We start from the raw sequence: 13,787 nt of genomic DNA, 5'->3' as shown, positions 1-13,787 counted from the left end.
AAGAATACGCGCAGCAGCTGGAAGTGGCACTTCCAACGGAAGAGCAGCTAGGCGCAGCATCTCTTGAAGATGGCTGGAGAGATATTCGATCCGCCATTGGTAGCACCGCAACCGCTGCACTTGGCACGGTGCCCCGGATCAGAGAAACGACTGGTATGACGGCGAATGTGAGCAGTTAGTGGAAGAGAAGAATGCAGCATGGGCGAGATTGCTGCAACACCGCACGAGGGCGAACGAGGCACGATATAAACAGGCGCGGAACAGACAAAACTCGATTTTCCGGAGGAAAAAGCGCCAGCAGGAAGATCGAGACCGTGAAGAAACGGAGCAACTGTACCGCGCTAATAACACACGAAAGTTCTATGAGAAGTTAAACCGATCACGTAAGGGCCACGTGCCACAGCCCGATATGTGTAAGGACATAAACGGGAACCTTCTTACGAACGAGCGTGAGGTGATCCAAAGGTGGCGGCAGCACTACGAAGAACACCTGAATGGCGACGTGGCTGACGAAGATGGCGGTATGGTGATGGACCTGGGAGAACGCGCGCAGGACATAATTCTACCGGCTCCGGATCTCCAGGAAATCCAGGAGGAGATTGGCCGGCTCAAGAACAACAAAGCCCCTGGGGTTGACCAACTACCAGGAGAGCTATTTAAACACGGTGGTGAGGCACTGGCTAGAGCGCTGCACTGGGTAATTACCAAGATTTGGGAGGAGGAAGTTTTGCCGCAGGAGTGGATGGAAGGTGTCGTGTGTCCCATCTACAAAAGGGCGATAAGCTGGATTGTAGCAACTACCGCGCAATCACATTGCTGAACGCCGCCTACAAGGTACTCTCCCAAATTTTATGCCGTCGACTAGCACCAACTGCAAGGGAGTTCGTGGGGCAGTACCAGGCGGGTTTTATGGGCGAACGCTCCACCACGGACCAGGTGTTTGCCATTCGCCAAGTACTGCAGAAATGCCGCGAATACAACGTGCCCACACATCATCTATTCATCGACTTCAAAGCCGCATATGATACAATCGATCGGGACCAGCTATGGCAGCTAATGCACGAACACGGTTTTCCGGATAAACTGACACGGTTGATCAAAGCGACGATGGATCGGGTGATGTCCGAGTCCCTTCGAAACCCGCAGAGGGTTACGGCAAGGTGATGGTCTTTCGTGTTTGCTATTCAACATCGCTTTGGAAGGTGTAATACGAAGAGCAGGGATTAACACGAGTGGTACAATTTTCAATAAGTCCGTCCAGCTATTTGGCTTCGCCGACGACATAGATATTATGGCACGTAACTTTGAGAAGATGGAGGAAGCCTCCATCAGACTGAAGAGGGAAGCCAAGCGGATCGGACTAGTCATCAACACGTCGAAGACGAAGTACATGATAGGAAGAGGTTCAAGAGAAGACAATGTGAGCCACCCACCGCGAGTTTGCATCGGTGGTGACGAAATCGAGGTGGTAGAAGAATTTGTGTACTTGGGCTCACTGGTGACTGCCGAAAATGACACCAGTAGAGAAATTCGGAGACGCATAGTGGCTGGAAATCGTACGTACTTTGGACTCCGCAAGACGCTCCGATCGAATAGAGTTCGCCGCCGTACCAAACTGACAATCTACAAAACGCTAATTAGACCGGTAGTTCTCTACGGACACGAGACCTGGACGATGCTCGTGGAGGACCAACGCGCACTTGGAGTTTTCGAAAGGAAAGTGCTGCGTACCATCTATGGTGGGGTGCAGATGGCGGACGGTACGTGGAGGAGGCGAATGAACCACGAATTGCATCAGCTGTTGGGAGAACCATCCATCGTTCACACCGCGAAAATCGGACGACTGCGATGGGCCGGGCACGTAGCCAGAATGTCGGACAGTAACCCGGTGAAAATGGTTCTCGACAACGATCCGACGGGCACAAGAAGGCGAGGTGCGCAGCGGGCAAGGTGGATCGATCAGGTGGAAGATGACTTGCGGACCCTCCGTAGACTGCGTGGTTGGCGACGTGTAGCCATGGACCGAGCCGAATGGAGAAGACTCTTATATACCGCACAGGCCACTTCGGCCTTAGTCTGAATAAATAATAATAATAATATGATCTGGTTTATTAAAAAGGGGATAATGGGTTACACCGATAACTACTTAAAATTAAAAGAGGAAGAGGAAAGAAGGCAACAAGCGCAGTCGACGAGTCAGCGGCGGGACCATTTATTGTCGGCGTAGCACCAACTTAGAATTCGGAAGTCCGGACTTCCGAACCGAACTTTCTTCCGAAGTTTTATCTGTCAAACTAATGGATGCGTTGTTTAGCGCATCTTTAGGGGAATCCAGCGCACTACTTCCGAAGTTGGGAAAGTTGCCTGTATCTGGAGAAAAATCCAACTTCGGTATAAAAAGCGGTATAAATTTATTCCGGATACACAATAGTTTCAGTAGGATCGATAGACCGATTCCCACCAAAGAAGAGCTCACGCAGGAATACTTCTGAAACTTCTTCAGAATGATTTGCACATGTTATTTTCAATGTATTCGGCTCCGTAGAGTTTTCATATAAAACAACTGAGCCTTATAAATAAACGAAATGGTAAAAAAAAAAAAAAATGGCATAGTTGTGAATGCATCTTCCAAAATTACACGTTTTTTGCTGCCATAATATTCGTTTATGGAAAGATAACAATGCGACATATTTTTTTCGAATATGCGATTTTTTAAACATTACAACAGCCGCACGGTGTATTTTTTTATCGTATTGGTAGCACAACTATGCCCGAGAAGGAAACAAGCATATCAGTAGTTATTAAACATATTTCCTCGGAATATATTTCAATATGGTTAACTAAACATGACTGTTTGCAACAGTCAACAGTGGGTTGGACCACGTCCTGTAGATGGGCAGCATCGAGCCCGAAACCGGTCGACAAAAAGGTAATTTTTTAAAAAAAATCCTTTTTTCGTTTGTAAGAACCATAAGTGTTGTGTCCAGTCTCGCGTCGCGTTTTATGTATGTGATATAGTTCTTACGTTAGCACAATCTCTAAAAAATGAGTAAATTTTTAGATTCTGGTATTTGTACCATGTTATATCATTACTTGGTATTACACCCCGCATAATTACAAACTGTACATGGATATTTTCCGGTGCGGTCGCCAACAGTATCCTTTACTGTTGACAACTGTAAATGAACAATCTCATATAAAGTTTTAACAGTTTGTGGTACGGTTATTTGACAAATAACAATATGTTGAATGGGTTGTTAAGTTATGTCACCATAAAAAATCGTCTGTTTTCGCGTGCAAAATTTTCGCTCAACAGTATGATAAAATGTTGACATATAATGCAGGAAATAAAGAACATTTTAGAGACAGCATGTTATATGTTGACATTTAGTGATGTTGTCGAGCAGTTATGGTTGAATCGATCGAAAAGTATACGATAACCGCAACGTAAACTGTGAAGCTATATCTTACATCGTAATAATGATTCTGACCATATAACATGTTGTTTTTTATTATGCGGGACAGTTCAGCTCGGCATATTTTGATTCTTTTGCCGAGATCCGCACAGCCGAGCGCTCGGTTTGTGACTTTCTGCTGATATCTCAGCTGAAAAATTAATTTGTTTACTGCGGCACTCAAGGGAGCCACTGTAAATATATGTTCATTCAGCCGATATTCCAGCAAACGAACTTAAACCGAGATTTGCACAGCCGAGATCGGTGGAAAAATTTAAGTGTGTATTTAAATCTCGATATAAATATTGCCTGATTTTCTCAAAATTGCACGCGGCGAACCCTTCATGAAAGGTACCGCCGCGCTTTCTGCACCCCGTTTACTTGATTCTTATGGGTGAATAGCATTGCGGTGTATCGTTTGGCGCGGCCGTACCTTTCGACAGTCATTCGCCGCGTGAAGTTTTTTGCAAGTACCCATTTGGGAACATTACAAACGCCGCGCAGTGTATCATATCCAGAAAATCTGACAATACTCGATTGAATAATAATTACTAACACTTCAAGTAGGTATGATACCTCATTAAGGAATTGAATATCTTTGAAGTGTTTTGTAGTTGATCTTTCTTGCTCGCTTTATTTCTTTCTTTCGATTTAGAGTAACGTGGAGTTTCATGTCAAGATACACTTTATCAAGGAATAAAGTAGCACAAAGTAGTCTAAATACCTCCTTGATAAACAATTCGTTTTATAAACGCGATTTTTTGTTTCCAATTCTTCCAACTTGTTTATTGCAGAGATTTGTGATATATTTGTCTGATAATGGAAAAGCACTAATAGCAATCTTCATATCACCAACAGTTGAGCCTAATACATACAAGTATAGCCGTAGTGGCCTTTCCTGATCATGATCCTAAAATAAAGAGGTATTGTACCCAAGTTTTAGAATTGTTACGTAGAGCATTCTGAATCTTTGCTCGTAGCATCTGGAAAATAAAACAATAAACCTTCAACTTCCTTGAAACTGATATTTTTCTTTTGTTATTTGACTTGTTCCTTTTTTTTCCTAAATACAAATTGGTACGATACTAGTTGTAATTTGGTAGTATCAATGTAGCAGCAGAAGGAACGTCGACCTTAGACCTTAGGGGACAAAACTACGTGATTATGATTGTGACGATAAATGTCCAGCCCGTCCTCTTCTCCGGATGAAATAATATTTCCGGTCTAAGGAAATACTCGACTCCGAAGTCCAGCCCTTACGGCTACTTGATGATTGCATTGATTCCACATCCGCTTGGTCGGTTCCGAATTGTACTTGGCTAATTTCTTGGCGATGTTCAGGCAGATGTAACTGTACCGTTCTTTGATCCCCTTGGTTGTCTCGAGGCTCTGTCCAGGGGAAATCCAACCTCACGCCCACGAAGTAAGTTCTGAATACAATAAAATGATGTTCCGACCAGCGATTGGAATGTACTTGATGCATGATCCTATGACGTAGCCCTCGGTCACATGAATCTCGTGCGTCGCACTGTCGTCCACAATTCCTCTACCGGACAAGATGCCCAACTGGCTGGCAGCACCAGAACCGCCGCGCTGCAATGTACAACCCCGTTACGTTGAACGTCTCGAATATAATCTTCGCGGTATTCTCTGTTCTCCGGTGTTCGGCGAGGGCTCTGCCAGCAGAAACATTTATCTTCTGGTCCGGCACGAAGGTATTTGAAAATGCACTGCTCCAGGAGTTCCATCGAATCCCAATCTTCGACCAATCCGTGGCGTACTCAACCGAATACCACATAGTTAAAGAATAATTTTGATGTTACTAAAAAAACAAAATTCACAGCCTGTCAACAAAGAGTCGTATGTGCTTTTTATTTTCATTTGACATTTTCTGTACATGCGACCAGCGATGCCAGATTGCTTCAACATCAATTCCGTAGATTCTATCAAAAGTTTTCGCTGGCCATATTTCAGCGCTCATCCACAATCCTAGACAACAAGACCACTAACCGTCAAAATTTATAGTTACTGGTCTTGTTATATCCTAGCTTTCATGAAAATCCAAAAAAGAAACAGATTCTAAGCACATTGCCCTATATAGTTTTTCACACTAGTCATAATGGCAGTTGCTGTACATATTTTTGAAAGTAACTGTTTCCAACACTGAGACTATCATTTTCGCATTTTATTTATTGAACTTTAATTGTTTCAACATGGAACCATAATTATTATTATGGACTAATTATTTTGCAGAACATTTCAAACTTGGCTGTTTAGTGCTATTTAATAGGTTTGAACATTCTTGAATATCGACTCTACATAGGAACAATCTCAAGAATTTTTTTCCAAGACGGAAATATTCCGATGACAATCATCCACTACGAAATAAGCAAGGATAGTGACCGAGCCCAACGCAATTCTTAAATTGGATTGCTTCGCAATGGGGTATAAGAGTGAGACTGTACAGATCAAAAACAAATTCTGGATCCTTTCTACTGATTGCACCTGTTGGAGAGAATCCAGTTGGGCTATGTAACTGGTATAGTTCATTTTTCTCAAATTTATGCAGATTTCTCTTCACTTTAGAAAAATGATTTCTATTTCTTTTGATTTTTTTTCAGCACTTCATTTGGATTTTTTTCCAGAAATATTAGGGCGAAACTCTAGGAATGTCCGAACGAATTACAAAAATGAATTTCCAAAAGAATGTCTAAAGGATCTTGTAAAGGAATTTTCGAAATTCTTGAATTTCTTCAATAATTGCTTTGGACATTCATCCAAGAATGCTTTCGGAATTTCCTCCAGGGATTTCATTGGAAAATCCTCAGGAAATAACATCAAAAATAAATCCAGATTTTTTTTAGGATATTCCTCCAGATATTCCTTTGACAGTCCAAAGAAGGACTTCTAATCAAGGATGTTATCGATCATTTAGTGAATCGCGTTCGATCATTTAGCAGTTTGTCAATAACTCACTCCAGAAGGTAAATTTCAAAATGTGTCGTATGTGTTCGTTGTTAGAATTCAACAAATAGCGGCGTTATAACGCTAGATGCAGTAACTTAAACTAAATGATTGGAATTTTGTTATCATTTAGTCTAAGTTACTGAAACTATAGCTATAGCTCCCTTAATAGTAGAATTCAAACAAAGAATCATTAGACAGAGTTTCTACAGCTTTGCACTAGAAGTCCCCCACGACACATTTTGAAATTCAGCTTCTGGAATGAGTTATTAACCTTTTGTCTGTGCTCTGGGGTCAATATGACCCCAGGCCACTTTGAGTGGCTGCCATTTTTTTTAGTTTTCAACCGATTCTCCTAATTTTTGTTAGTTTGGTAAAACTCGCCGAGATCTGTCTCCTAGGTGCAAATTCGGTGCAAAAATCTTGAAAATATGCGCTACAGTCGCCTTTTTTCAAAAAACTTACGTTGTCTGTGCTCTGGGGTCAAATTGACCCCAAATTGAAATTGCTATAACTATTTTAATGTTTGGCCAATTTTTGATTTTTGGGGCTGTTTCGAAAGATAATTTAATCATCTTTCAGGTCGTTACAAAAGATTGACCATAGGTGGGCGGGTACATCGCGGGGAGGGGTTTTCGTAAAAAAGGGTACAAAAACAGTGATTTTTCATGCTTATTTTATTATATCTGAAAACCCTACCCATTTTGAACTGCACCTTTTCAAAAAGGTTATGCAGGAAGGCGTGTGCTTTGACATGAGGCATTGATTAGTTTAGCGCTTGGTCACTAGGTGGCGGTATATTTGAATTCATTATTTTAGACTACTCAAGTAACTCCGATATATTGAATTTTCCTCGTTGTAAATATTCTTATCGCACAATTTTGTAATTTGTAAAGATGACGTCTGTAACCAAGTTCGTCTGGTGGGAATAGACTGTCATGTAACGAAATAAATAATAAGGAAATTTACAAATCGGCGGCGCTAGTGTACTTGCAATGTTCTTGCATATATGAAATATTGCTTTAGCTTGAGATCCCTCATACCTACACCCAAGTTGTATTCGGCAACATTGTTCAGGATATCTAGCACTACAAAGCGGTGCTCAATATAATGAGCACTTCTGCCCATTTTTAAATTTGTGCGATAAGAATATTTACACTGAGGAGAATTCTATATATCGGAATATCTTGAGTAGTCTAAAATAATGAATTCATATATACCACCACCTGGCGGCCGAGTTCTAAAATTATCAATGCATCATGCCAAAGCACATGCCTTCCTGCATAGCCTTTTAAAAAGGTGCAGTTCAAAATGGGTAGGATTTTCGGATATAAGTAAAATAATCATGAAAAATCACTGTTTTTATACTCTTGTTCACTAACACCCCTCCCCGCCATGTACCCGCCCACCAATAGTCAATCTTTGGTAACGACCTGAAAGATGATTAAATTATCTTTCGAAACAGCCCCAAAAATCCAGAATTGGCCAAACATTAAAAAAGTTATAGCAATTTCAATTTGGGGTCAATTTGACCCCAGAGCACAGACAACGTAAGTTTTTTTGAGCACAGACAGAAGGTTAAAAAACTGCTAAATGATCGAACGCGAATTTCTAAATGATCGATAACATCTTTGCTTCTAATAATTCTTTCGGAATTTCCCTTAGAACTTTCTTCAGAACTGCCTTCAGCATATTTCATTTTGGAAAATCTGGAAGAATGTTCAATGAAACTAGGAATCCGTTTTTTCATCTGTGTGTTCTATTTTTAGTTAGAATAAAATCAAGCCGATACAAATATTTAAAAAAAATGTCCCCTCTCGGATTATTTTTGCCTGACAATAATAAATTGAGGGAGCAACCATAAAATTTCCAGAATTTTTAAAGGGTATTCAAAACTTTCTTTTACCAAGGAGTTTTCAGATTTTTTTTTCAATTCAAAATTTATTATTATTATTACTATTATTCCTCCTTGACCTTTCGGAGACCATACTGGTCAGAATGCTAAAACGTTGTGTGCATTTGACCTCCACAAACGTAAAATCAGAGACTATCCCAAAGGCATGCAGGTGGCCATTACTGCTAACGAAAAACTGTATACAGTGTTCCCATTAAATGTTAATCACTGGTGATTTAACTCACAGACACTCCTATTGAAATTAAAAGTGCGCTTTAAAAAAAATCGTAGATTTCCGCAGAAATTTTCAAATTTCCGTAGTTTTTATCTACGGATCCGTAGATCCGTAGAAAGCATTCAATTCCGTAAATCTACGGAAATTTCCGTAGATCTGGCATCGCTGCATGCGACCTTTTGTTGACAGAAGGTCGAATACACGGAATAATGAATTTAGAAATTTTTTGTCGAAAAGGCTTTTTTTGACAATAGGTCGAATGATCAATTTTCGTTATTCAAGAGGATTCATCAGATACGTCGAATTGTTTTGTAATTATATTCCGTATATAGTAGAAAATCGAAAACTTGTTTTCAATAAAATGAAATATCTGCAGTTATCAGACGTCGCAACTCATTTCTGATTAGTGCGCATGGTAGTACATCCATGCGTGCATGATGCGCACTACTAATGAAATATTTCAAATTGTCGCGACTCGCCGCGCAGCGCGAGTGCTCAATCGCGCGGTCCGGTTTGGTGGCAGCCCGACAATATTTTAATGAAATAATAAAATATCAGATTCATTTTTTTTACACACTAATGAAAATCCACACATTTTTATTGGCAAAAATCTAAAGAAATTAACAAATAAATTGTATGTGTGCGTTAATAACCATCCGCCATAGGAGAATCCACATAAAGGTTATTAGTTAATAACGGTTTTGTGTGTTTCCACATATATGCTATGCAAATTCACTTAGACGTTATGTGGAAAATGCTATAGTCAAAATTTATGTGTGCCACACATAATGGATATGATTGGATTTTTGTCAGTGCACACAAGGGATCTCATTCTCTCTATCATATGATGTAATTAACTCAAAATGTCTGATTTTGTTACATACGACCTATTCAAAAAGCAATCTAGAATTTAAAATATATAGCGGCAAATATAACACTCGTTTAAAGTTACCTATTTTCTTTGATTTCAATAATCAACATTCACACCGAAAAAATCAACCAACATTATTTTCCGTGCATCATGTGATTTGACGTTTGCGGAACAGCTTTCCGACGGACCCTCGTTCGATTTTTTCTATCTTCTCGCAATAACCGAATATAAAAATGTTCGCATTAACGATTGCGCCCTAACAGTGGCTCTAAGCTTCGATGCAGAGTACACGAGCTTTGTTCGCCAGTGACAGGCGTATGAGGCCCTTGATTACAACTTAATTGGGCGGTCAATCATACTCATGTTCAAAATGTTACCCGGATAAAAGTGTACCATAGGCTCAACAGTGTAAACAATTGAATTATCATACGCTCTACGGTATACAATAGGATATATAGTTTCTTGATTGTTGTCCAAATTGTATTGTCGGCGTAGCACCAACTTAGAATTCGGAAGTCCGGACTTCCGAACCGAACTTTCTTCCGAAGTTTTATCTGTCAAACTAATGGATGCGTTGTTTAGCGCATCTTTAGGGGAATCCAGCGCACTACTTCCGAAGTTGGGAAAGTTGCCTGTATCTGGAGAAAAATCCAACTTCGGTATAAAAAGCGGTATAAATTTATTCCGGATACACAATATCAACATCGTGGATATGACGTTCTCTAATGTAACAATACTTCCAATTGTTTTTAGAACATTTAGTGCATACATTTTAATCATTGATAACTTCTGAAAATTTTGTTCAAATTGCATATAAGCAATATAATAATATTTATCCCATTGCCGCAAATATGCATTATTTTTCTTAAAATTTCATTGTTGAACGGAAAAGCCGTCATAATTAGGAAATCCAATATCGTATTGTTTTACTATAAAAATACAATTCAGTCTAATGTAATTTGAACGGTTTTCTTCGGATATTTCAACAATATATTTACGATGCACTCTATTGTTTGACTAAAAAAGTGTATGAAAAAAACTCAGATTTTGTATAGTTACGATAATTTGTTAAGTAAATTCTAATCCGAAAACTTCATTTACAATTTAATAAATGGTTCATAACATTACATTCTAATGTATTTTTATTATTTCATCTGCAATATAATCTTTGGTCAATTTATTGTGTTTTATAGTGATGTTACAATAAATTGTATTGTTTTTCCATAATATTTTTTATTCGGGTAGCTGCCTGACAGGTCTCCTTGCTCGATTGGCTGCTGTTTTTTGACGGTACGATTTACGGCATACATACTACATTTCTTCTATTATAGCCTTGAGATTTATGTTAATGTTAGGAAACATTTCTAGAGAAATTCTGAACGGTGGCTTATAACCGATGATTTGTGCCATGCCAATACATAATTTCAATGGAAAATGTCAGTGCGGGAATTTTGACTAATTAAATGTTTTGAATATCCTCATGTGCGCAGTGGTGCCATCTCAGCTTTTCACATCAATGAAACATTTCACATGACGTTTCTCTATGCAGTTTTGAAGCAAAAATTTATGCAAAAATGCACTTTGCGTTGTTGACATTGCAGGTGTTGTGCTGATGGTTGCCTTTTCGATTTCACGACGCCAAAACTGATTGGCAAATATTTTGTGGAATATTTTAACGTCTTTCAGTGCATATTGTGGTCCTTTTTATGCGTAATTATAGTGTATAAATGTGCAATTTATAATGTGAGCCTTCAGTGTAGTTTGCATTTCACTGCATCAAAAAGACTAGACAGCAGTGCATTGTCGCATTGCAAAAACTCCACCCCCTTCGACCAGGAATATGGAGCATAGCAAAAAATCCCAAGATTGGGTTCACAAATTCAGCATTACTGAAACGAGGAAACATAAAGGCTACACCATCTACAGGATTACTTCCATTGTGAGTATGAAGATTTAAGTCATTATGTTCATAATCATCCTATTTACCTTTTTGTTTAAGGTTTTTCCTCGTTATCTACCGGAAGCCCTATCCAATGTGACCCTTTGGAAGCGCTTTAGCGACATCAAAAAACTGTACAAAGATCTCGCCAGAAAGCATCGCGAACGGCACTTGATAGGTACCGTTCCTGTGCACTCAGAAAAGACCTATTTCAAGCGGTTCGATCTGCGAGTTATTGACGAACGTAAACGCTACATTTTGGAGTTGTTGGAATTCGCCGGAGCGGATCCGATCCTGTATCAATCGTATGCATTTGTTAAGTTTTTCGAACGTGGTATTTCGCCGGAGGGGTCGCCCCTGAAAGGCGGTAATATTGCGGCGATATGCGAAGATTTGGCCATACCGGTGCCCAAGGAGATTGAACTGATTGATCCGAGCAGAGGTGGTAACGATGGTAGTGGAGAGGAAAGTGAAGGAGGGCGGGAAGACGTCAATAGCAGTGCCGGAGAGTCGGTGTCAACCATGAATGGTTCAATGGGAAGCTCAATGTTTTCGCAGGAGGAATTTAGTAGGACGAATGGCAATTCTATTGACGGTGAGATAGACGAAATAGATGGATCGATGGATTACATCGTTGAAGCTGCGATGGTTTTCAGCAGAGCTGTACAGGCGGAAGCCAATGGGTACTACAAGGAGGCATTTGATAAGTACAAAGCAGGAATCGATAAATTACTGAGTGGAGCTAAAAGTAGGTTGAGCAATGACTTGTTTTACGTTTCCTTTAGTTGTTATTCATCAAGTTAAAAACAATAGAGCACAAGAAAATAAGGTTAAAGGTAAAATAACATTTTTTCATTACAGATGACAGCAATGTTACGAGAAAAAAGATTGCCAAAGAAAAAACCTGCAAATATGTTACTCGAGCAGAAGAGATCTACGAGAAGTATCTCCTGTATCAGGAGGATGACCAAGGACTTCAGTTGAGTCCGATTTCACTGGATGATCCCAGCTCACCGATTCAATTGTTGGAGAGACCCCTAAACTACCTTTCCCGTTACAAGGTAGTACGTGTCCTGGAAGGACGTGTTATGCAAGTTCAGGATGTCACTGACAAGAAGTTCTACATTATGAAAGGAATACGAAAACCCCCCGGCTTTTGCCATGCGATGTTTTTCCCGAATGACGTTCCGTACATGGTGCCTCTAGTTGCGTACTTCCAGTCTGAGTTCAGTGTCTTCCTATTACTTAAATTAATTTGTGGCGGGAAGCTGTGGGATTTCATCAATAGTTATAGAAAGAAGGACAATTTTGCATGGGGAAGTGAAGAATCTTTATCTGCTGTTGGAAACGAACCAAATGATGCTGAAACGGACATGAAATCTCAAGAACTTTCTAAAAAGCTCGACACGAATCATACTATGGCGTATGATTCCGGATTCGTTGAACTTGTTAACGATTATAATAGTAAGGGCACAAATGCTGTAGATAAGACTGAACAAAAGGTGTTAGATGAAGTGGAAGAAGCCCTAGAGGCTGACGAGGTAGACCATCCACTAGAACCGGAAGAACGGGAGAACACCCAAGAGTACATTCCATCATTCGATGTTCTTTCCAAAGACATGGACGTCGACGATTTGGTTAGTTGCAGCCAGCAGCTGTTGAGATCAGTGTCACAAACTTTGGAACAAACACAAAAGGACCCTGATCCAAAAAATATTGACACATTTATAGAAAAACCTGAAAAATCGCATTCGGAAGCCCCAAAGAGGCCTCAGATTGATGCTAGTCAATTAGAATTAAAAGCTCCAGACGACGGTATAGGGTTTGACCCTATCCCGGAAGGATGCATTAAACAGTGGATCAGCGAATTGGTCATAGCTGTGGACAATCTACACTTTAATGGAATCGTTTGCGGGTAGCTTTAAGTCAGATTAAATTTTCAAAATCAACGAAATCAAATTTTCTGTTCACAGAGATCTTTCCATGGACAACCTACTCCTGGGCTCCGAGGGTCAACTGTTGTTGACATACTTTTATCGGCGGGAAATGTTCCCGAACATCAGTGCCCTCACGACGGAATTGCGTCAGGAAACGGTTCAACGCCTGTACGTTGCCCCCGAACGTCCTCTCCAAGCCAAATCTGACTTTTGGTCCGTTGGGGTGTTACTGTTCGAGATGCTGACGCGCAAGAGTTTCCTATCCTGCCACCCGGCGGGCATACTGTGCTACCACGACATCCAATACCCGGAAGGAGCGGAAATTTCTGATGACGCCAGGGAGCTGCTTGAAGGGGTGAGTTTCATATCAATCGTCTGTAATGTGTTCTCTCTCTGTACAGGGCATCGTATTCGACAGCTGGGACGTCTTGCAACTTTTTTTTTTCCTTGTTGGATATTTTAATCGACTAAAATAAATACTTCCCCTTAATA

At 40.2% G+C, this 13,787-nt stretch overlaps 1 protein-coding gene across 1 annotated transcript in view; it reads left to right on the top strand.

The window, feature by feature from the left end:
* The first annotated feature begins 11,001 nt into the window (after nucleotides 1-11,001).
* Nucleotides 11,002-13,787, top strand: part of LOC134223566 (ribosomal protein S6 kinase delta-1) — a 36,418-nt gene continuing 33,632 nt past the window's right edge. The window contains exons 1-4 of the mRNA XM_062702747.1: nucleotides 11,002-11,358; nucleotides 11,419-12,106; nucleotides 12,220-13,273; nucleotides 13,332-13,650. Coding sequence (XP_062558731.1) covers nucleotides 11,260-11,358; nucleotides 11,419-12,106; nucleotides 12,220-13,273; nucleotides 13,332-13,650 — 2,160 coding nt within the window. The 5' untranslated portion in view covers nucleotides 11,002-11,259. The remainder of the gene's footprint in view (nucleotides 11,359-11,418; nucleotides 12,107-12,219; nucleotides 13,274-13,331; nucleotides 13,651-13,787) is intronic.

This window comes from Armigeres subalbatus, chromosome 3 (genome assembly GCF_024139115.2).
Source record: "Armigeres subalbatus isolate Guangzhou_Male chromosome 3, GZ_Asu_2, whole genome shotgun sequence".
Classification (NCBI taxonomy): domain Eukaryota; kingdom Metazoa; phylum Arthropoda; class Insecta; order Diptera; family Culicidae; genus Armigeres; species Armigeres subalbatus.
Note: the sequence above shows the minus strand (reverse complement) of the source record. Positions and strands in the feature narration are given on the sequence as shown.